This window comes from Phalacrocorax aristotelis, chromosome 1, assembly GCF_949628215.1.
Source record: "Phalacrocorax aristotelis chromosome 1, bGulAri2.1, whole genome shotgun sequence".
Taxonomy (NCBI): domain Eukaryota; kingdom Metazoa; phylum Chordata; class Aves; order Suliformes; family Phalacrocoracidae; genus Phalacrocorax; species Phalacrocorax aristotelis.
In genome coordinates, this window is record NC_134276.1 from 25,123,142 (window position 1) to 25,147,033 (window position 23,892).

At 36.7% G+C, this 23,892-nt stretch overlaps 1 protein-coding gene across 3 annotated transcripts in view; it reads left to right on the forward strand.

The window, feature by feature from the left end:
* Positions 1 to 23,892, forward strand: part of FRY (FRY microtubule binding protein) — a 199,589-nt gene that overhangs the window by 100,500 nt on the left and 75,197 nt on the right. For all 3 annotated transcript variants that reach the window (XM_075084765.1, XM_075084750.1, XM_075084760.1), the window contains exons 15-28: positions 455 to 626; positions 2,304 to 2,436; positions 4,784 to 4,891; positions 9,169 to 9,424; positions 10,540 to 10,722; positions 11,601 to 11,687; positions 13,448 to 13,707; positions 13,979 to 14,168; positions 14,903 to 15,027; positions 15,213 to 15,270; positions 18,602 to 18,693; positions 18,880 to 19,052; positions 21,059 to 21,219; positions 22,052 to 22,162. In XM_075084765.1, coding sequence (XP_074940866.1) covers positions 455 to 626; positions 2,304 to 2,436; positions 4,784 to 4,891; positions 9,169 to 9,424; positions 10,540 to 10,722; positions 11,601 to 11,687; positions 13,448 to 13,707; positions 13,979 to 14,168; positions 14,903 to 15,027; positions 15,213 to 15,270; positions 18,602 to 18,693; positions 18,880 to 19,052; positions 21,059 to 21,219; positions 22,052 to 22,162 — 2,109 coding nt within the window. The remainder of the gene's footprint in view (positions 1 to 454; positions 627 to 2,303; positions 2,437 to 4,783; positions 4,892 to 9,168; positions 9,425 to 10,539; positions 10,723 to 11,600; positions 11,688 to 13,447; positions 13,708 to 13,978; positions 14,169 to 14,902; positions 15,028 to 15,212; positions 15,271 to 18,601; positions 18,694 to 18,879; positions 19,053 to 21,058; positions 21,220 to 22,051; positions 22,163 to 23,892) is intronic.

Consider the following 23,892-nt stretch of genomic DNA (forward strand, 5'->3'; position numbering starts at 1 on the left):
ACTTAGCCTCATCTTTCTGGTGTTTTCACATTGCAGTTTCAGCACTGAGCACCGCTCCAGACCTTTCACGCAGTATGGTCAACCCTGGGTCCTTTCAAGACAGTTACTGATCTTTTTTCATAATGACTGTACAGGACATTCGTGTTTAACTGAAGGTCCATTGAAGCTGTATTACTAAACTCAAAGTCAAATCCACGTGTTTTGCCTTGAAGATAAAGAGATAATGAACTAATGAAAATACAATCTTCTGAGAGGGAAAAGCACTGCTCATAGTGCAGATACAAATTCACAATTTATTTCATGGGCATTTTTTCTAAATTATATCAGACTAGTCAATGTAGCAGCGATACAGAAAAAAATGGTGGCAAGTACATACTCAAAATTTCAAAGGGATTAAACAATATGAGTAGATTTTGATTATTTGATTATGATATTCATCTCCTCAACTTTACAGAGAATGAATATTGGTCTGAGAGCTTTCTTGGTAATTGCTGATAGCTTGCAGCAAAAAGATGGTGAACCTCCAATGCCAGTGACTGGAGCTGTCCTTCCCTCTGGAAACACTCTCAGAGTGAAGAAAACGTATTTGAGCAAAACTCTTACAGAGGAAGAAGCTAAAATGATAGGTCAGTAAGAGAATGGACAACATAGAAACTTGAATGAGAATGAATGTGAAAAAGTCTTCAGTACCTGAGTGGGATAATTCAGTATTGTTAAGTACTCAGTTCATTTCCTTATTGTAAGCATTTACTTTATAGTGCATTCTATTGAAATACATGGTTTAGTTTGACAAATACTGTTTTTTTAAATTACTTTCAGGAAAAGTTCTCAGTGGTGCTACACAAGTGGTAGCAACCCTGTGTTCTGGGGGGTGTTTACACAGATAGTTAAGAATTAGGTTCTTTCAGTGTTCAATAGCTGTGTTTATTAAAGGATACTCATCTTATTAGAAACAGTGCCTGTGCTCAGAAAATGTATCAGCTTTGAAAACCAGCAGATTCCTTTGATATTGTCATTATAATTGCCGTATCTCACACCAAGTGAAGCTTTCAAAATGCCAGGAACTTTTAAAAGTAAAATAAAGCTGAACTGAAGTGCCTAAGATAAAAGAACTGTTACCTTGGGCTTCCTTCATAGTCAATATGTAGTGAGAATCCTATGCTGTAGGAAAAGGGCTTCTGTATCATGCCCTGAAGGTGCCTGGTTTTGCTGGCAAAAAAGAGAATTTGGCTACTCACCTTAGCACCTCATTAAGTTAGGTGAATGAAACAAGGCTTACATATTTCCACAACAGTGACAACGACCCGTGTTGTGCTGTTGCTAGACCATTGTACTAATATCAAGAAAATAAGCAATGTAAGACCCACTGCTGTTGAAGTGTACAACAGGCATAGTATTTAGTGCTGTCACTAAGTCAGTTCATTTTGGTTGCTCTTCATGCATTTGATAATAAATGTTTGCAGTGTTGAATTCTTGTATTTTATTAGGAATTTCTTGACTATTTTATGATACAATATTCCAGTTTCCATGTATAACATGTAAAATTAAGCTAGGCAATTCCTATATTTTCTTTTGTGTTCTAATCTGCCATTGAACTTTTGATCATATCAGATCTGAAAATTTATGTCATTTTTACATTGTCTTTATGAAATAGGAAAAGGACTGACTAGAGAATAGATGATTAAAAATATATTGTTCAGTGTTATTACATAAAATTTTATTAAGAGAATTAAAATTTTAGCTTTGATGAATAAATTAACTTAAAAAGAGTTAATTCAAGTTTTATTTTTAAAGTATTTTATGTCCATCAGCTGCTGTAAAGCTGTATGTCCAATACAATTTTTCACATAAAATGTCATGCCATTAATTTCCATACCAAATAACTTTTAGGAGAGCTCAATTCAAATTCCTTTTTTTTTCTTTGTCTGTAGTTTTAAAAACTTGCTACTAGATCAGAGCTTTTACTTCTGTCAAAAGTCACAAAATATATAACTTGGTAAACTGTGTGGCTTCATTTGACCATTTAGGGATGTATTTTGACTGGGTATTTTAAAATATTTGCTCCAGGAAGAATATGTGTGTGTGTATATATATATCAGTTGGTCTATTTTTATGTACGATAGCATTCTTTTTGGAGAGGGCAACATATTCCGTCTCAGAATCAGGATATCATTACTGGTGGAATATCTCATGAGGAAAACATTTTCTGAATTCATGCAGCACAGCATGAGTAAGCAGCGTTCTTTTTCAAAATATATGTATCTATAAGTATCCCAAATTATACAAAATGCCTGTTATTGCAGGTATGTCGTTATATTATTCTCAAGTAAGAAAAGCTGTGGACAACATACTCAGACATCTTGACAAGGAAGTGGGGCGGTGCATGATGCTAACCAACATACAGATGCTTAACAAAGAACCTGAAGACATGATTACGTGAGTGCTAAAGAACAGTAAATCCCATAAAATGTTGAGATGTAATTTCAGAACTTTCTGTCAATTTCTGTCTATCATGAGTCATCAGAGAAACAGCAAGAAACAGGAACATTTAGCTTAATTAGTATATACTTTGAAAAACTGTTTATGACAAGCTGGTTGTACTTTTTTGCATGTTGCAGTGTTTGGAATTTAACTGATGCTCTCGATGTAGCCAAAATCACATGTGAACCCTATGAATGTTTAGATGGTAGAAGTTGAAAGCCCAGAGCGGAAAACCTGTCAGCCTACGCTCAGAACACTGTTTCAGGATATATTTGCATCACTGAACTTCAAAATGAATGCAACAAATTCTGTAAATCCGTATTAATAATAATCATTCAAAATTCCCATTACTATTCATGCCTGTAATCAAAATCAAATATTAATTAAAAACCCAAGTCACTTTGTGATAAGTGTCTTGTATTTAAGCAGTACCCCACTGGAACAGAATCAAACCAGTACATCGCAAGGAGTGTTGAACAGCAGCATTTTACACTGTCATCCAAAATTACTAATGAGGGAAGTTTCCTGCAGAGAGTTCTAGTGAGGTGGACATCTAGCAGACTTTAGAGACACAGAAACATCATTTGACACATGCAGAGCACGGATTGTAGAGATCCCAACTGTAAGGAGACCTTGCATATCTTTCCTGTTAGAGGGGTGGACATAGTAGTTAAGCTGGAAGAGAAACAAACCCTGGAAAAAAGTTTGAGGTGTAATGAAAAGGACATTGATCTCTTCAAGACTGTTTTTTTCATATACTGTCAAAAAAAAAGACACCTTGTTAAAAATACCTTGAGTGGTAGATAGACTGCAATAACTTGCCAAATTCAACTACCTTTTACAGCTGATATAATCTTTATGTTTCAATGTCATTCCTCTGTTCTCGTTGTTGTGATTGTAAGCTCTTTGTCTCTTTAGCATTGTCTTTATTTATAATAAATGCCAGTATTACTGTCTGGTAATATTTAATATTTTTCTATAGAAAAATATTTCATATTTTTATTTTTCTTTTCTTTCCAGTGTACTGCTCAGTGCTCACAGCTACTTTTCATAACCATTTTGGGTGTCCAGGCTTTTGTGAGAGGGAGAGTGAGTTTTGAAACTCACATTTTGTACTCAAAAGATAATTGCATAGTAAAACCCTCAGCACTTAGTTAAGAAGTGTATTTAACCTTAGCTGTAAATGTCCTTTCTGTTGTTTCTCAGCATCACCAAAGTGTTGTTTATTTCTAGAGGCAGGGAAGAAATAGACCCAGAAGTGTTTTAAATTTCAGGAAGTCTTATGGTTTGGTAGTAACTTTTGTCAGAGACACAAAGATTTTAGGGTTGAAAGATCTAGACATGTAAGTTACTGTATTTTTTTGTTGTACTTTATATCCAGATGAGCTGTAACTGTATATCTACACTTGAAAGGAAAACACATTAGAACACATTTTAACTTGTTGAAGGACTTATTTAATCTGCATTCTTACAAAAAATGCTGGAAACAGGTCTGAAAACAACTGAATCTGTTGTGAAAATAATCAGCAGCTGAAACTCAAGCTACTTTTGGAAGACTTAAGGACTCCCAACATAGTTTTTGGTTCATACTGAACTTTAGACTCAACCACTTTCCCAGACTGTTAGGGAACAGTTGAGCCATTCCACAGATCAGAGCAGTCTTGGGGCTACTAAAACATGTTTTAGCTGATAAATGTTGCTGAAGTGCTGCTATCTCAGACAAGGATCATCTGGAAGTCTTTGGCCATACCTACCTGTAAATTATGCTACTTTTTCAGTGTAATAATGTGTGGTGTGCAATTTTTACAGATCCATGCCTTATTGAGGACAACTGTCTGGATCTTCAGTCTTGTTTGGGCTTCTTACATATCTGTTTTTTGCTTTGTACAACCGATGTAATGTAGCTGTGCTTTGATGGGGAACACCCCAGCTTTTTTCTCATTGCCTCATCCAAAGCTTACATTACACAAATGCTGATCTTGATGGAGGAAATCCCCTACATTATAGCTCCATCTTGATATATCTGCCGGCTCCTCTCAGAGAGAAACAAATGAGTCAGTAACAACTGATTTTTCAAGCACTGTATAGTCAGAAAAATGACAAATGTCAAAGCTGAAACCATTTATTCAACAGAAACATTTATTCCTGTTTCCTTATTATTTCATTTATAGGGTCTAGCTTTCTGTCCTGTTGTTCTTACTAGGCCTCTGGCACTCAATTATATCTACCCCTTTTCTGAAAAAGTGTATGTGGATCATTTAACATTGTTAAGTTTAGTCAAAATTCTGGTTTAATTTTTCAGCGGTGAAAGAAAACCAAAAATCGATCTGTTCAGAACATGTGTTGCTGCTATTCCTCGACTGCTTCCTGATGGAATGTCAAAACTTGAGTTGATCGACTTGCTGGCAAGGTAAACTGTTCAAGCATTAAATGACTGCTCAAGAGGAACAGAATTAAAAACTCAGCCACAGAATGTGTAACTGTTTCTTAGACAAAGCTATATGCTTACAAAAAATAATCTGGTATTAATGGATAATGCACAGAAGTCCTGGCATCTTTTTACAGGCACTGTGTTTATATTATAGACTCTTAATTTTATGAAAGTACATACATTGTCTAGAACTCTTTTCCATCAGTATGTAGAGTACATGCTATTCACTATTCTTCACGATATTCACCATTTATTGCCTTTTTTAAACCATGACAGCATTCTAATTAACAAGAGAGAACACCATTTCTGTGTAGTGGAAAACCATGGAGATACCTGTTTAGCTTTGATGTATGACTCCCACATGTCTCTGATAAAACAGTGTGCTAGATGTGGTATCTTTCCAAGCCTTTTTAGTTTATAATTATTTTAATTAATATAATTATTTTTTTTTTTTGCTCTAAGACAGAAAGTAAAGAAAAGGATAAGTTTAAATGTCATATCCTCCTTGCTTGGAGTCCATTGAATTTGTCTATGTAGACTTCCCTTCACTGAAGAAGGTAGTCTACAACAAATCACTGCTAAAACAGTTTAGGTTTCAGGACTTTAGCTTTTCAGTGACTTACTACAAATAATTATGATAAAAGGTCAGTACAGAAAAGTCTGTTACATTTCAGATCCTGTATCCAAGTCAAAGATTCCAGCATATGTTATTTATGTAAGTGGATTATGGTGGTAAATCGAGCCATGAGGCCCTTGCAGCATATTGTTCTCAGGTTAACTGTGACAAAGCGATCTTTGCTACTCCGTTCTTGCTTTGGAAACATCTGTGAAGAATGACAGGTGTGGGAATCAGAGGGTTACATGCAGAAGCAGTTTTTTCTGCTCTATGAACACACAACTCCCAGTGATGTGCTAAAACAATGAAACAATTAATTCTGTTAGCAGTAGAGTGCAGACAGCCAAACAAGCCAAAATTGCAGCCAAGTGTAGGTGTGCTGTGGTGCATGGCCAGCCTGATTTCCTTGTGTTTACATCCTCTGCTATAAATCACTTATGGGTTGTTTTAAATCACTACATTATCAAATTATACAGATACCATATTAAGTAGTAACATCAATTCTGCTTAAGGGAAATGAAAAAGGACATGTTTTCCTTTAATCCAATATTTTAACTAGCTTTCTGTCTAATGGCCTTAACTGAGCTAGTAGAAAGCACATACCCATTCTGGTCACAGCTCATCAATCACAGAGGATTGTCCGGGGCAGACCCGTCACTATTAAGAAAGCTTGGAGACTAATATGGATTTCTTCATATATTGGTGCTTCCCTCCTTAAGTGTCACAACTGTCAATATAACCACTGGTCTATCTTTATTCTATCATCAAACTTCATGCAGAAAAGGTCAGTTGTGATTCTTTAGCCACAATCAGTTTGTAAGCATTTCTTGAGCGATTTCCATGCTGGGACAATGCAAGCAGTAGGTCTGCTGGGTCATCTGTGAGAAGAAGTGAGACGTCAAGAGGAGGTGAGGACAGCATCTCTAGAGCAGCTTTGGAAGCAATTACATGCACAGCCTCTCCCCAACGAGGGGACCTTTGGGAAGCTGTTCTCATCTCCTACATGTATGCATGCTACAGCATCTTTGAGACATAGGTACTGTTTTAAGTCAGATTCTCAAGTATAAGCAAGGGAACACAATTTAGGTAAAAATAAGTGAATGCATAATAGGTTGGAAAGCAGCAGACAGTTCATGGTTCAGGACATGTATAGCATGGTGTGGAAACAACTGGGTAGGGTCTCAGTATTGCAGAGCAGGAACAAACTGAACAAACACACACACAAAAGAAATTATGTTCCTATGAAAAGGTGAACCTTGTTCACATGTATAAATCAAAATACGTCTAAAAGATTTTTGAAAATTTTCTTCTGGTCTAATCAGTATCAAGCATGCCTGATTTGGAGAACATGTCCAAGCTGGGGCATTGCAGTTGAAGAAGAGACTGACCAGAGAGCAAGAGAAAAAAAGATCAGGGGGTTGGAAGAATTAGGTCTATTTAGTCTGGGACAGCATGGACTGAAAAAACAGTTTACAAAAATTTAGCTTCAGAGACGAAAGTAATAAACTGTTTAAGGAATTAATACCAGGCCTAATCTTAATCTAAGTCTCTAGACTACCCCAGCATCAGAGCTGCTTCTACATTCTCTTTACTATGCCATGTTTATTTGGCTCCAGATTGACTGCTTCTCCCAGTTATGAAACAGTAGTCCCAGGAGGTAAGTCTTTGCTCTTCTAAAGAACACTGCATTACAATATTGTGTCTTTTCTGGGTCAGAGACTAAACTCAGTACAAGGATAAAAATCTTCGAAGACGTGAGGTTTCAGCTCCTCTCTGTTTCTGAAAAGACCCTGAGAAGCTATTCTGCCAGGGATTTGTGTGGGTCTGTGTTGCTGGGATGGAAAGCTGTTAAGTATTTTCTTTTCACTAAAGATAAAATAACATCTTTGGGCTAATGGGTGCTTTTATTCCAGTTTGGTCTGAATTTTTCATCCTCACAACAGATGTGTCTTTTGGCTTTTTCCAGGAGTTTGTAACTCAGCAGCTAGACTTTCTTCCAGGACAGCTGCATTCAAATTATAAGCCCTAAAGCAGATGTCAAGTATATACTGTACCTTTTGCCCTTTCACTGCCCACTGAAACCATTCATTAAAAATTCCCAAGTAGGTCTTAAATTTAACTGACTCAAGTGCAAACAAGCAAACTAACATTTACTCGCTTCCTCAAGCTGCCTGTCATATAGTGCTAATACATAGATGCATTCTTATGCTCAATTTGAATTTCGTCGCATTTGATAATGCCATTGTGCAGTAAATTGGGCTTAGAGATGTATGTCTTTTGTATCTTCTTTTCTGTTATTACTTTCTGTCATTGTGGAAGTCATTTCATGGTTGACTTAATCATAGTCTCAGGGGTTTTGCTTGTTTTTCTAGGTTTGGGTTTCCAAAGAGGAAACTAAAATGGTCCTTTCTTAGCACAACAAAATACTGTGTTTCCAAATCTATATAGAAAGTCACATGGTTATTTATTTTTGGAGTCGTATTCACCAGGGGTGAAGTTTCATGGCAGTTGCTTTCCTTTGACTGAAGTGAAATGTCCCCTGCCTCCCAATTAGGCAGCTATAATGAACGAAATTTGTTGTGAACCACATCTCATCATACACTTCCAACTGAATGTAATTTGGTTCCAGTCCATTTGGCTGTCCTGGGTTTTTTCCTAGCTTTCTGTCCATTTCTTTATAATGCATCCTCATTTTCAATTATGTAGATTAAATGTAGATAAAATACTTTGAAAATTAGTTCTAACACACTACCGAAAATTGCAGTTTCATGGGTAATAAAAACAAAATACATCATAAAGGCAATGAACCAAAATTTGTAGAACACACTCATCTGAATTTACTTTATTCTGCCAGGCTACCAACACAGAAGTGGTTTGATAATTTTTGTGTCCAAAGAAAGTGTATAGAATTTTTATGTTGAAAAGAACTTCAACATGATGCAAATGCAGAAGGAAATAGAATTTGGAAATGGTATCTACAATTGCACCATCTTTCAGAAGGGCTTTGGGGGGGTCTGATGTGTTTTTAAAAGTATGGAAAGTCCTGAGGATGTTTTTCCCATTTCCCTATCTAAATTGTTTAAAATATGAAGCAGTTTTTTTAATTCAAATGCTTATTTCTATTTCGTTTGAAGATTTGCTTTCAATAATTGTGATTTGCTTCTTGGCTAAAGATTCATTTTAACTGTTAGGCCACTGAGGGTTTGTGATTCCTTTATTTTATATTGTAAGTAAACAAATAAATACATAAATTGTGGAATTATGTATTAACCGGTAAGCCTTTTGTTATCAAAACTAAATAGAGGTTACTTTATAAGTGAGTAAATCAAAAGTATTGGTTCAGGGAGACAGCAGAGTTGCCAAATTATGTACTTCAAAGATACTATCTTTTAGGAGTAGAGCAAAGACTCCTTTTGGAACCATGAATATGTTCAGACGCTGTTGTAGCAAGAATTACAGTATGAAAACAGGTTAAGGATGTTAATTGTGGTCAGTAATAATGAAACCCTGATAGCATCATTAGAATTTACATTGTCACTGGGAATCTTCCATCAGTGTTAAGTTACTGAGAAACATATGCTCCTTACCACAATAAACACTCCTTAGATTTTTATTACCTGACATTTACTTTTACTTACAGGCTGTCTATCCATATGGATGATGAACTTCGACATATTGCACAGAATTCTCTTCAGGGTCTACTTGTTGACTTCGTTGACTGGCGGGAGGACGTACTCTTTGGTTTTACTAATTTTCTGCTACGTGAAGTGAATGATATGCATCATACCCTTCTTGATACGTCACTGAAGCTGCTGCTACAGTTGCTTACACAATGGAAGCTTGTAATACACACTCCAGGAAAAGCTTCTGAACAGGCAAAAACCAGATCTGCAGAGGTATGAAATCAAGAGATCTGTGTCCTAACATTTATACTAATTGAAGGCAGAAATTATGTTCCTTGTTATTGCAGTGGTTTATGTATTTTGTATTTACTCACCTGAGAAGAATTCACTACGTAAGATTTTTTTAAGGTAATTAGCTCAGCTGTCTTTTCAGGACAGCTATGTCCTTGTGTAACACAGCAGATGTTATTGTTGTTGAGCAACATAAGAGAATGCATGTCAAACTGAAATACGCACATCAACAAAAGCACATAAAGTGAAATATGTGTATGTAAATGTGGCAGAAGGACATTTTCCCAGGACTTAAACTGATTGATAATGCTAGTGGGAATGCTGAGAAGAGTGATGTGGATCTTCCCTTCCTGTAGCCATTTCATTTGGTTGATTCAAAAACATCACAGAACCCACTTATTTCTACAGCCTGCTGTCTCCCTGTGTTACAGACATTGCTGGGAACTGAACAGCTTTGCTCATACTCCTCCCATCTGCACTGTCCCACAGATAATTTCACTATGAGAGATGATTTTCAGGCTTCTTATCTCCTAACCCAAACACATTGGAATTTTTTTCCTTTGGGCAAACATGATGTCTCCTTTATACCACAGAGCACCATTAATTAATAGGTAATAATGGTATTTACAAAAAATGTAGACAAAGGAAAGCTTCACGTTTTTTTCAGTAAATATTGTTACACTTTACTGATGGGCTGAGGTTCTAGAGCTCACCTGCCAGGATAAGGTGTTGCCTGCTCCAGAATCAAAGAGGGACCTGAGGACCTGCTATCTATAGTAGTAGAAGTGTGAAGTCTTCACAGTCTGACTTACCCATTCATTTTTTTGGTGGAGGATGGAATAAAGTAGACAGCTGAATTGCAAACTAGAGGGAAGGGTTTGGCCAAAGGACTCTGCTCATATACTGGTTTTGTGGAACAAGGTAACTTAAAGCAACAGAACTTAGTTGTTTGAAGGAATGGTATCAGTCTCCTACTTCAGCGTTTACATGGCCTCTGCATTTTGTTTCTTTATATGTCCTTGTTAAATAGAATATTTATTGGAGACCTGGTTTTCAAACACCATCACTCCATTTTCCCCCCTTGCACTGTTCTACAGTTGATACCGAATGGATCCAGCCACAGGATACAGTCTGAAAGAAGCCCCTATTCTAATGTATTACATGCAGTTGAAGGATTTGCGCTGGTTCTGCTGTGTAGTTTCCAGGTTGCTACACGTAAACTAGCTGTTTTAATCCTCAGAGAGATCCGTGCTTTATTCTTGGCCCTTGGCCAAGCAGAGGTATGATTTTCCTTTTCTGGAACTTTGAACTACGATTTTCCAAAAATAAAGCTCTGAACTCCTATTACAGTTGCTTTTAACATAATTGTTGCAGTGTAGCAGGTATGCACTTAGTTTATAAGAAAGCATTTGGTTTGAGCTTACCAGTTCTATTTGCCTTAACACCGGAAACCTTTCTGTGTATTTAACAACGTAACATTAATAACATGCCCTGTACAAGAATTTGAAGGGAAACATGTACAGCAACTTAATATTTTCTCTTGGCATGATGTGAACGTAAAAGACACTAAAACCTGTTTTTACTGCGTGGATCATTTTTATATTTTCATTGTTATAAATTTGCATTGGAAATGAGGGTCATTCCTGTAGCATACCATTTTGTAAAAAAAACACAGTATAAGACACATTTAAGATTTTTCACATACATTTTCCCTGTAACCTCTTAAGTCTTTTTTATAGATATAGAAGTATGGAGAGTCATGTGTGTTGGCAGTCACAGCTCAGTGAGCCATCTAAACGCCTAAGAACACAAATACGTGTGTTCACGGCAAAGGAATGCTTTAATAAACAGTACTCTAATTTTTTAGTCTTTTGATACCAGCTATCCAACGTCATTTGGGATTTTCTGATATGCACTTTTATTTGGTAAGCAGTGAGCTATGGCCACAAATTAACTTCATTTCCAACTACAGCCTGGACTTGATTCTGAGATTAATATGAAAAAAGACAAAATGCACCCATCGTTACCACTGAATTTCTTTAGCCATTTTAGATTCCTGTCATAATTTTTAGGTGGTTCTATTTCATGTACCAGAAAAATAAGAAGGGAAATAATTTGGTCAGAAGGGCAGTTAAATTGTGTTCTTTGTGTTACGCAGGATGATGACAGGCCTATGATTGATGTCATGGATCAATTGAGTTCTTCTATTCTTGAAAGTTTTATTCATGTGGCTGTTTCAGATTCAGTAAGTACACCTTTACTGTTACTGCTTGTGTTTACATAGCACATCGACAAAACAAATATCAGACATGAAATACTAATAATAAAGCTGCTAGAAATCAAAGAAATCATACAGCTTTAAGGGTCCAGCCCTCTACCCAAGAGCTCCAAGGCTCCACAATCTCCAAACAGTCTGTTCCATAAAAATAATCATACCATGGATATAGAAGATACTACATAAAAACAAAAATTATAACAAAATTTATAATCAAAACTGTCTAGATTCTCGACCTGTGACCTGAATCCAAAAGAACTGTTGAGAAAGTCTTATTGCCAGCACCACCTAATGCTTGGGGTGCTTGGAGGTCACTCACTGCTATCATCTGTTCCAGAAGGGAATAAGCTTTAGCTCCCTTGCGTGCTCAGAAATGGCCCTGGCTGTAAACCTAACCCTGAGTTCTAGAGTAATTCACAGCTGGGATGAATCTCTGCTTTTGCTCTCTCATAGGCCGGACGTCTCTAACACACCACCAGAGGAATCAGAGATGCAGTAAACATTTTTAATGAAAAAGTATCAGCAGAAGAACTGATACATAGGGCAGCTTATTTTGCATACTATCTTAGAGATTAGTGCCCTTGTCCAGAGAGCAGAAACTATCAGTTTTGGGCACTTTTCAGCCTGATTAAGTTTAAAGCAACAATTGGTCCTTACCACATGAGTGCCCTTTCCTGGGACAGAAGGGGGACATCAGACTGGTGGTGAAATTGGGCCACTATGCAGCTGAAAACAGGAAAGTTGAGGGATCAGAAACTGAGCAAGCAGAAGACATTCTGACTCTGTAACCCAGGAATTAGGAAATTCAGCTGAAATAACAGCACCTGGGTTTGGGTCTTGCAGTTTCTATAGGCAAAGGTTTGGATTTCATGCTTGAATTCTATGCATTAATAATACAGCAAAGCAAATGTGTTGCCTGTGTACCAGGTTTCTGACAAGTACAGAAGCTAGTGGTAAGTAGTGATTACTTTTGTAACAGGGGATGCAGGATGCAGGCAACTGTTAAATCCTACTTGAGGTCTGGTAAGTGAATAATAAGGATGCCAAAATACATGTGTTTTAAGTTTTCATTCCACAAAGTTGTTTTCTTAAGACAAAATTTTAATTACAGTAAAGAAATGGATTGTTGATATGAGAACCCTACTTGCCACTGGCGGTAGCAGGATTTAAAGCAGATTAAAACTGCGCCTGCTTCAGCCTCTTAATTCCCTACATACATATTCAAATGCCCTGATGAATTCTGAAGAATATTTATTAATAGCATTGGTATTTATCATATTGTCATAGCATGTAGGAGTCTTAATCATGAGCTAAGGCAGTGTCCAGCTGTTCAGACAATGAACATAGGGACAGTCTATACCAATTACAAACTGCAGTGTTGTACAGCGGATGAGTGCAGGCAGCAAGGAAAATAGAAAGTAACAATGAGATTATATTGGTCAGCATAATCATTAGTTATCTTAGAGTTTAAGGGCAAGTTATTGTGCCTATCGCAGTAAATAGGAGCTTTAAGGAAGAACCAGAGGGGAAATAATGAGGTAGCTCTTATCAGCATTTGTAAAAAGCTCCTCCTGAGTGGAAGGGCAACATGATGGGAAAAGTGAAAGTGTCAGTCTAAAGAATCCAACAGAAGTTCGCTATGGAGCTTGAAAGTAAACACAAGTACTGAGGGGGAACTTGACAGGGAATAAATAACTATCACTGTGATTTTTTATCTTTTCTCTCCTTAGACAACAATCCCATTAACACACAGCGTGGATTTGCAGTGGCTGGTGGAGTGGAATGCCGTCCTAGTAAATAGCCATTATGATGTGAAAAGTCCTTCCCATGTCTGGATATTTGCACAGTCTGTTAAAGACCCATGGGTTCTCTGCCTCTTCAGTTTTCTTAGGCAGGAGAATTTACCAAAACATTGTCCTACAGCTCTCAGCTATGCTTGGCCATACGCTTTCACAAGGCTACAGCTGATAATGCCTCTTGTGGATCCAAAGTAAGTGTCAATCTGCACTTAACTTTCATTTGTATGGATTGTGATTTTAATACAAGCTTTTTTTAGTCTTATGTTTCAGTATCAGTCCATAAGTCCTGCAAGGTGCTCCCCAGACATTCAGTTTTGAGTTTTGTAATTGATTTTTCTCATATATCATGTCATATTGAATTGCGGCTAGTGGATACATACATGTTTTATTCCCTTTTAAGATATTTTAAAATACTGTGTAATTGAGACTGGGAAATAATTTTAATGTGTTTTTAAATTCTAGCATTCCTGTTAATGCAAAGAAAACAAGTACAGCAAGCAGTGGAGACAACTATGTTACTTTGTGGAGAAACTATCTTATTCTCTGTTTTGGAGTGGCAAAGCCCAGTATTATGAGCCCAGGACACTTGCGTGCTTCAACACCAGAGATCATGGCTACCACCCCTGATGGAACAGTGAACTATGACAATAAGGTGATGCATCCTGTTTGAAACAAATTATTAATTTAGGAGAGTTTTAAACTGCATCTGCATGCAAAATCATATCCTGATGAAAGTAATTCAGTTAGGAGAATATTTTGATATACGCAAAGTGCTTAAGGCACATAATTAAGAACTAAAACATCTGTATAATCTGTATCAACATAATGTGTCAATAAATATCTGGCAAAAGCCATGGCCTTTTCAAAACATTACTTTTTTTTTCTCATTCTGGGTGATGTATATTCAAAATATAGAGGTTCTGGACATATGTGTTGAAGTTAACTTTAGTTTGTCATTCTTTCCTTGTAGAGCACTCCAATTTGTAAATTTATAACATTGTTAAGAAATAAGGCAGATTTCTGAATAAACATTGTATGCCTGTAAGACATGGAGAAATATTATATTAAATAGTTTCAAGTAGTACCAGAGAGGAGCAATAGCTCCACAAATGCAATTACTGGAATATTTTAACGAAACTACAAATTAAGTAAATTACAATAATCTGAATGAAAGCAAAGAGATTTCTCAGGTGTATTTATTTCTTAGGCCTTATTAAGACATCCAGTTAGACCGGTGTATTGATATCCATAATAGTAAAATCATTTCAACACATTTTTAAAATACATATTGATTCTTGGACAATGATTTTTTAGTTTAAAAAATGTTTTTACTTAATATTGGTAATCCTTACAATTAAACATCAATAATTTCTTAATGTATTTTAGGCTATTGGAACTCCATCTGTTGGAGTCTTGCTAAAGCAGCTAGTGCCTTTGATGAGACTTGAAAGCATAGAAATAACAGAATCACTTGTGTTAGGATTTGGAAGAACAAATTCCCTTGTTTTCAGGTACTTCCCCACTTACCATCTTCTCAATTATTTGCTGCTAATTCAAATGCACTATTTTTGTTGTAATTTAAATATACTCAAATTTTTATTTGCACTTTAGTAGTTCATTTTTATGTATTGAATAAAATATTGATGCTTTTCAGAGGAGACTAGATTTTGTTTACAAAGATCTTTTTTTAATTTAGGGAATTAGTAGAAGAACTTCACCCACTAATGAAAGAAGCCCTGGAAAGAAGACCAGAGGTTAGTTGCAGAAATTAAATGTACTAGTTTGTTTGAACTGCAAAATGAATTTAAAAGTAGTAACTCCATCTTTTTGAAATGCAAAGATATTTCTTTCGTACTATGTAACAATATAAGCTCTGTGTGCAACAAGAATTTTATTAATTGTGTTTAGGAACATAAAATAATTCCATTAAAACCTAGTTTAATTTAAATTCTATCAGTGATACAAAATGTACAATATAGTAATCCATTCTGAGAAAAAATTTCCAGTCAAATATGGAACCTCCTTATATGGAACTCAGATATATTGGAAATCTACTTTCAATATCTGAGAAAAAAAATACCTTGTAACAAAGCTAGGTTACAAGCACATTTCACAGCAGTGTTCAGATATGCTTTTTATTTGCAGGGTAGGCAAGGACATCTATTTCAACTTCAGTTGACTACCTTTTTTCACTCTAAATAGAACAGGTTAACTGGCAAACTCATCAGAGTTTTCACCTTCATTATAGTACTCTCTTTTGCTATAATAGAAAGTAGTTCTAGAAGGGATCCCAACAGATCAGCCAATCCATCCAAGGGAGGATGAACTAGCCTTGTGTCATTCCTGACAGATGTTGTCTAAACTGTTCTTAAAAAACTCTGGTGGTAGACTCTGTAGCCTCTGTAAGTAGTTTAGTCATAGGATCTGTCTATGTGGCTAAATGGGAGAGCCACGGGGAGACCTGCAGTACTGGGCCCGAGTTGCCGTTCTGCTCCATTTTCCCTCCCTGGCTCAGTTTTGGGCCGCTCCAGCTGGCTCCAAGACAGAAATCTCACATGGCTCTGGAGGTAGCTGACTCCCAGAAGCAAGCCCCAGAAGGCACCAAGCCACCAGACACAGTCCTCCAAACTACCCCAGCTGCTTTTGCTCTGGTATGCTTCCCCTCATCCCCTACCTCCCTGTGTGCTGCAACTTACGGGCCAACTTGCAAAACCCCGGCAGTGGATGCAGCACAGCCCTCAGGTTAGAGCAGGCAGTTTGTGATAAGAAAACATGCAGTGATAATACCTTAGGCCAGAGGAGCATTGCATAAGTCCCGCTAGACAACTTGGACACAGCCAGCCTTCTTGAGGTCTTCTGGAGCTGCGTGAATATGAGGCAGCCTGTGCTATTTGACTAGGGCCATGAATAGTCCCTGTCTCTGTTTACCAGTGTAGTCACAGCCATTGTGTCCATGTAGCTCTGCCGAGAAGTCTGCACAGCTGCATACAGAAAGCAGTGTTGTTGCATTAATACTGTCCTCTACCCAAGCTTGTTTACCTGTTTCTCGAGCGATTTCAAACTCTGTGTTCACTACTCTATCCTCCACAGCAGTTTCAGTAAGGTACCGTCATGGTGACCGGGTGTGCCATTCCCTTCTGCCAAATCATAGCCTTTGGTGCAGAAGCCATGCAGACAATGGTGGTCAGGACGAAGTTAAGTCACTGATAGGTGGACAGAGGCTCTTAGCTATGCCCAATATGTCAATAAACAAAGTTAATTCACTTGGTGGGGGCTTCATTCATGTTAAGTTTTATGTGGACAACTCTTAATTCTGCGCCTGGCAAACATCCACCACCATTTCCACTCTGTGTTGCTTCACACCTCAAAGCACTTGTGTGCCTTCCATCCCTGTGAAGTCATTGATTTGAAGGTCTGTTGTTTTGATTCTGAACAGAAGTGGATTAATGCACATTAGTACACTTGCCTCACATTTCTTTCTCTGCACCACTGAAGACAACTTAGACTTGAAAGGCCTTCTCTGGAGACATACATATCCAGTCTGCCATCAGGAAAGGAATTGCAAGAATGCAGAGGTTTACAGTATGCTGTAAGAGCAAATTTAGCATGTGGAAATGTCAGTACAGGAATATGAGAACAAGAGACTGCAATATTAATTCCTGTATAGCTCCTGATATGAAGAACTGGGCCACCTTCCTGCAAGCAGTGCCAGTAGTAAACCCAGGAGTGACTGTACGGGTCATGCAGCAGTAGAGAACATGGCAGGCCTCCATGTCAGCAGGCAGGTATCCAACACAACAGAAATAACATCCTTAAACAGACATATGCTATGACTAGAAAGAGAGTTACCAGCACGGCCAAGAACTGCAGGGGTAAACCAAACTGGGCATTACACAATATCCGCCATGTGGGCACTGGCACAGAGCTTGCCAGATCGCCTCTGACACCATTGCAGGAGGGAGCTGTGCCTGTTAAATACTGTGTTACAGTAAAACTGCTTTTTTCTCTACATGTGCTTCCTGAACCTTTAAGGTGTAGAGGGAGAAAAACAGAGCTCTGAATAGGACAAATCAAATGGCATAATGATTTGAATAAAACCTTTGGTTAAGTTGCTGCAGACTGCAAGTTCTGGGTCAGAATACCAGGGAAAGTATAATTTTTTTCTCTCACACATCTGTTACTGGCCATCGTCAGAGCCAGAGTACTAGATAAGTCTTTAATCTGACTCAGTATTGCCATTCATACATTCTGAGGAGGAAAACCTGAGCTTTCTCTGAGCTTTTCTTGTTCTGGCAGCAAATTTCTTTGAGTGCAATAGCAGCTTTTCGACCTTCTTGCGTTTTTTTCTTAATGCCGATGCAGGATACAAAGAAACAAGTCCATTTAGCCCTTCAGCAAAGAACAGGGCTTGTTGCATTCACATTTTTCAAGGCAAGATAGAAGAAAGAAAGGACAGCTTTCTAGAAGACAAGGAGATACAATGAACCAGTAAACAATAGTGCAGCCCTATTCTATAGGAGCAGTATGTGAACTGTGTGTACAACCGCTGCAGTCAACACATCCAAGAGTGTACTAGATCGGTGTCTGCTAGGCGCCAACATGGGTGATCATGTATCTGCAGCATTACCAAGTTCAAGAATGGCTCACAACTAAAATATTTTCCAGGGGTCTGGATATCTGTTCTGCACTTTACAATGCTTCCAGCACCCAAACTAGATGGTTTTAAGCTAATATGAATAACCCTGCTACCTGAAGACAGCAAGATTTTTGGCACAGGAACCTTGAATATTAATCAGTATTTATCCAGTATTTCATTATTTCATTTGCACATTTTCAATGAGGACTAAGGTAGCTGTTAGCAGTTTGTTCAAGAACAGTTACAAAGACAAAAATTTGATCATATTTAATTCTGTGTTGATGTGTAAGCACAGTGTTATGATGAAATATCCAAAAGCATTCAAGTTCCTTCACGGAGAAAATGCTTGAACTGGAATTCTTAAATCTCACTACTGTGCTGACACTTCTGAAGTTACTAGTTTTTAATGTATGCACCTATGCAAATAAATTTTTTTTTTAAATTCCAAGAACAAGAAACGTCGTGAACGCCGAGATCTACTAAGACTACAGTTACTGCGAATTTTTGAACTTCTTGCTGATGCTGGTGTTATAAGTGACAGGTAGGACTATCGCTTATCATAAACATTGATCTTTAAGTGAAATAATTTTCAGTGTTTACAACACTGAGTTTATGTCAGTATGTTCTTTGAAGAATTGTGTATTCTGTCAGATATGGACACATTTTTATGCATTTTTTTTCAGAAAGCTGTTACTCTATATTAATGTACAACTTTCCTTTATGCTAGTACAAATGGAGCCCTAGAAAGAGATACGTTAGCCCTTGGAGCCTTGTTCTTAGAGTATGTTGATCTGACTCGCATGCTTCTGGAGGCTGAAAATGATAAAGAAGTTGAAATCCTTAAGGATATGAGAGCACATTTCAGTGCAATGATTGCCAACTTGATTCAGTGTGTTCCAGGTATGGTGCTAAATTATCCTAACATGCTGTGAAATTGCATTTAATATATGTATTGGAAAAGAAATTTTTTTCTTTCTTTTTTTTCTATGCTTTTTTCACTGCTTGTGAATTGTTATATAACGAATGAAAAGGGAAATGCAGACAAAATGTGTTTGAAAGTCTATTAAGAGTCAAATAAAAAAAACCAGTAAAGCTTGTTGAAGCTTGTAGTATTCATGTATAAGAATCACCTTTTTTAAAGCCGAGCAAAGAAATTGTCTGTGACCTCTAAGGACTCCAGATTTCTTTGACATAAGGCCTTATTTTCTTCCCTTTGACTTTATTGCCAGACTCTTCATAAACTTAGACAGGCCTTGAAAAATATAGGAAGGTGCAGAAAAAGTACAATATTAAATGTACTGAAAAACTTGCCTGAGGTGTTGAGACTGTATCCCATGTTACCTGGCTCCAGTTTTATAGCAAAGATTTCTGCAATTGATTCAATGCAGTTTATTTACTGCAAATTACTTCAGAAATGTAATGTAATTATTAGAAAAAAAAGGGGGGGGGCGGGAAATCTGCTTTAAAGTAATTACTGGAAGATAAAGTCTGGACATTACACAGTCTATGTAAATCTGCTATCTCCAGATCATTTATGACAGGATATAATAGCATTGGTAGCAACAAATAAGGAGGAATTCAGAAGAGTACAGTAGGGGAATAAATAATGACAAATGTTTTCATGTTATGTTCCCAGTGTGCAAATTTTGTCAAAATCATATAGTTGCTTTCAGCAACAGAAAAAATATATAATAATTGAACAAGTTAAGGGAAAAATGGCATCCCTGCTATTCTCATTTAAGACTAAAAAAATTCCCTTTGAACTGAGTGATGTCAAGTTCTTAGCTGCTGTTAATGAACAAAATACTGAATTTCTTTCCTTTATTCCTTTTCTGAATGATGCTCATTAACAATACAGAATTTCTTTAGTTGCTTTGCCAGGAGTATTTGCAAAAGCCTTCCCCTTTGCGTTTGTTCTCACATTCTACAAGGCACATGACAAAGGACTGCATGTGGTATGAATTTTCCACAATGAAACAGCCATGTTGTGTGTTTTGAGAGAATGCAAGAGTAACCGCTTCATTTCAATAGTTCAGTATGTAATTCTATAGAGAGATGTATTTTCTGCTAACAAGACAGCTTTAAAATATATCAATAACTAACAAAGCCATAACATTTAACTCCTAGGAAACAAATGTTTATTGTGTCAACATCTATCATCTTTAGCCACTGTTCATATTAATTTGTGCTAGTATTGTCTAGTCAGACTTTGTTGGCTTCCAGCACAGTTCATAGATGAAAAATAATTGTCCAGTAACAGTTTGCCAGTCTCTTTAATAAACATATTACCACCCCTGCCATCATGTTTTGCTTTGGGGAATTAAAGCTATTGTTTAAAATATTTCTCTTTTTTTTTTTCTCCACATGGTTAAGAATTCATGGATATTTTTCATTTGCTCAAGCAATTTAGCTGTTCAGAAAATATACCACATCTTTGTCATAAACAAGCAGGCACCAAGTTTCTTTTATTTTTTTGCCCTACCTATTACTGTATAAGAATAAGACATATGTATGTTTGGGTTTGCCTTTAAAGTATTGGAAAAAACAAGTAAATATTTACCATTAAAGGAATGCAAGAGGCGGTGAAAAGCCTGATTCTATAACTAGTTTCTTGCATGCTGTTTCTAAAGTCAGTATACATACATGTTGGATAAATGTATACAAACATATACATGTTTGTATAAATGCACATTAATTCAGGACTGAAGGTTCTTAGAAATGAGATGCATCTCATTCACTACATTAGATTTTTAAAAGGAGCTTAGATACTTTGGAGTAAGTGTCTACTGAACATTTAAGGAAAACTCCCTGTTTGTAGAAATTTTTAATTCATGTTATCATCTCTGCCACATGAATGTGTGTTTAACATTAAGAAAGCACAACTATTTCTATTTCTGTTCACTTAGTTCACCACAGGAGATTTCTCTTCCCTCAACAGAGCTTGAGGCATCACCTGTTCATCTTATTCAGCCAGTGGGCAGGACCTTTCAGTATTATGTTCACGCCACTGGACCGTTACAGTGATAGAAATCATCAGATTACAAGATACCAGTATTGTGCATTAAAGGTATTAAAGTTTTACTGCCAAAATCAGTAATAACATTTTTCCAGTCAAAATACAAATAATTGTGGGTTTTATTTCCTTTTCTTTCACGGAAATTTGAATCGGCATTCTTGATGCAAACTTGTATACTCATATATGTATGTACAGCAGTATCATAGAATGTAACAGTATGAGCCACTGAAGTTATGTATTTTTGTATTTGTAGACACTTTTCAAGGCTAATTATTTTCAAAAGCAGAATGCATTTTAAGATTTTACATAGCTGTTCATTAACAGGTTATCAGTTCAGTGAGAGGATATTAGGCTCTGAAATTAAATATAGTACCAATTGAGTATCAGATGCACATCTCAGGACTGTCTCCCACGCTTGCCTGGAGACATACTCAATAATAATAAAATACTTTTGTGGCAAAACCGGTTGCAACTCACCCACATAAGTAAGCTGCAAAAATAATGGCTTATATACTTACAGAAGCTGCATCACTTGGTGTAAAATTTTAATTTTTGCAGAAAAATGCTGTTCAAAAAAATCTCTGTATTGTAGTTCAATTTGTAAAGATTGGGTAAGATGACAAAAAGTATCTTGAAGAATGGGGAAATGGGAATGTTATATTCCTGCCAAAACGCTTAAACTCAGCATTATCTTGAAATCCAGTAACATCTATAGCAACCTAATTGTTGAATTCGAGCAAAATCAGCTGTTACCATTTTCACCATAGTTCCCTCAAAAATAAAAACAAGTGGCAGTCCTGTTAGCCTGGACCTAGGCTCAAATAATTCTGAAAGGTTCATTTGTGTTACTTCTTTGTGTAACTAAAGTTCCTTGTGTTTTTAGGCCATGTCAGCTGTGCTCTGCTGTGGCCCTGTATTTGATAATGTTGGTCTTTCTCCTGACGGATATCTTTACAAATGGCTTGATAACATTCTGGCTTGTCAAGATTTACGTGTAAGTACTCACCAAAATGCATCAGTGATGAATAATTTTAATACCTGTACTGGGTGGGTAAGAAGTTTGTGATTGTAAGAACTGTGACTGTATATGTTCTATTTTGAGCAGGAAACAATAGCTATATGCAATGTTCTAAGACAAAAGTGCAATTAATTTAAAAGCATTTAAAAGAGTAAAATAATTATTATTTCTGAAAATATAATGAAAGTAAATAATAAGTTAAAGAAATTGTCTATGGGTCACTGTTGCTTGCAATAGAAATTTAGGCTTTTTGTCTGCTAATAAAGAAAGGTTAAAAATGGCACGAGCTCATAAATATTTGTATTTCTATTTGGAGTACTTCCACCCACCTGCTTCAAGTTTCTGTGGAATAAGAATGTAAAATCCCTTCCTACTTGGTAACATAGATGCTGGTGAAACAAATCTGACTGAAAGTGAGTGGGTAGATCTTCCAAAGAAGTCAAGAGGACAAATGATTCAGGAGAGGAAAGAAAGAATTTTTTAATAGAACACATAATTGATTGTTCTTGCAATTTTCTCTTCCATTTCTGTGAAGATGGGTTTCTCTGTAGGCCTTGTAATTACCCAGTCATATTTCCATATTTATAGCTGATTGGACTATGTCTTTGCTTAAGGAGGAGTAGATTGGTGATTTACATCAAGTGGAGAGAGAGAACATTGATCTTTTCCTTTTGTGGTATCTTGCGCTTTGCCTTGCTGTTCTCCCTTAGTCTCATACTAGCACAGGTGACTGTGATTACTAAAAAAATGCAGACAGCAAAGCCTAAGGGCTTGTGGAATAGCTAGAGGATATATACTGTAGGAATGGTAACTGATTAGGAAAAAAATGTTGGACAAATCAGAAGAAAGAAGGGATCTGCAGAGAAGATCTTTCTAAAATTAGGTAGGATTTTGGAATGTTGGTAGGGATGGAGCTATAAAGATATGTGTAAGTGATATGTATAATTGAAATTCTTGTGGATGTGGGAAGGAAACACACAGAACAAGAGAAAGGAAAAGATACACTTTTTTCCTCTGGCATGTTTTCATTATCATCAACAAATAATATATCACTGTGGCAAATTGATCATTAGTATATACCACTCAGGAAGTAACTGGGGACAAAAATTACCTTTTTTGAACTTCTACCCTTGAAATGCAAAATTTGGATATGATAGGTCAAATTTGTTTCCCCTAAGCTAATCCCTATCATCCATGTTTAATCATTGTAATGAAGGACTGTAACTAAACTGCATTGCCTATACACCTCATTCAGATTTAGAAGAGAAGGATCCTACCTGGTCCCTTAACATTACATTATTTGAAGTCTTTACAAGTAGTTACCTACACTTGATAACAGACTATTAATAGGCATTAGTGTTTGGTGTTCCAGTACTATCCTCTACTGAAGGATCATGAAGGCACAGTCCAAGCCTTAGTTGTGAAGTGTTTGTAGCAGTGATGGTACCAGGATTAAGTGATAAAAGGTCTGTAGGGAGAGTTATTAAATTGCTTGACATAGTTGGATTAAGCATACAAGTTTTCATACCCCCAGGCTTGCAAAAGGTATTTTTCTTTGTCTGCCTTGCTTCTGTGTTAGTCAAAGAAGGATAAACAAGAAAGTGCGTCACTTCATGAAACTCACAGGAAGTAGGAAATAAACATTTAACAACTCCAATTAACCAGTTAACAAATACAAATGGAAGTTGCCCAAGAACACCTATCAA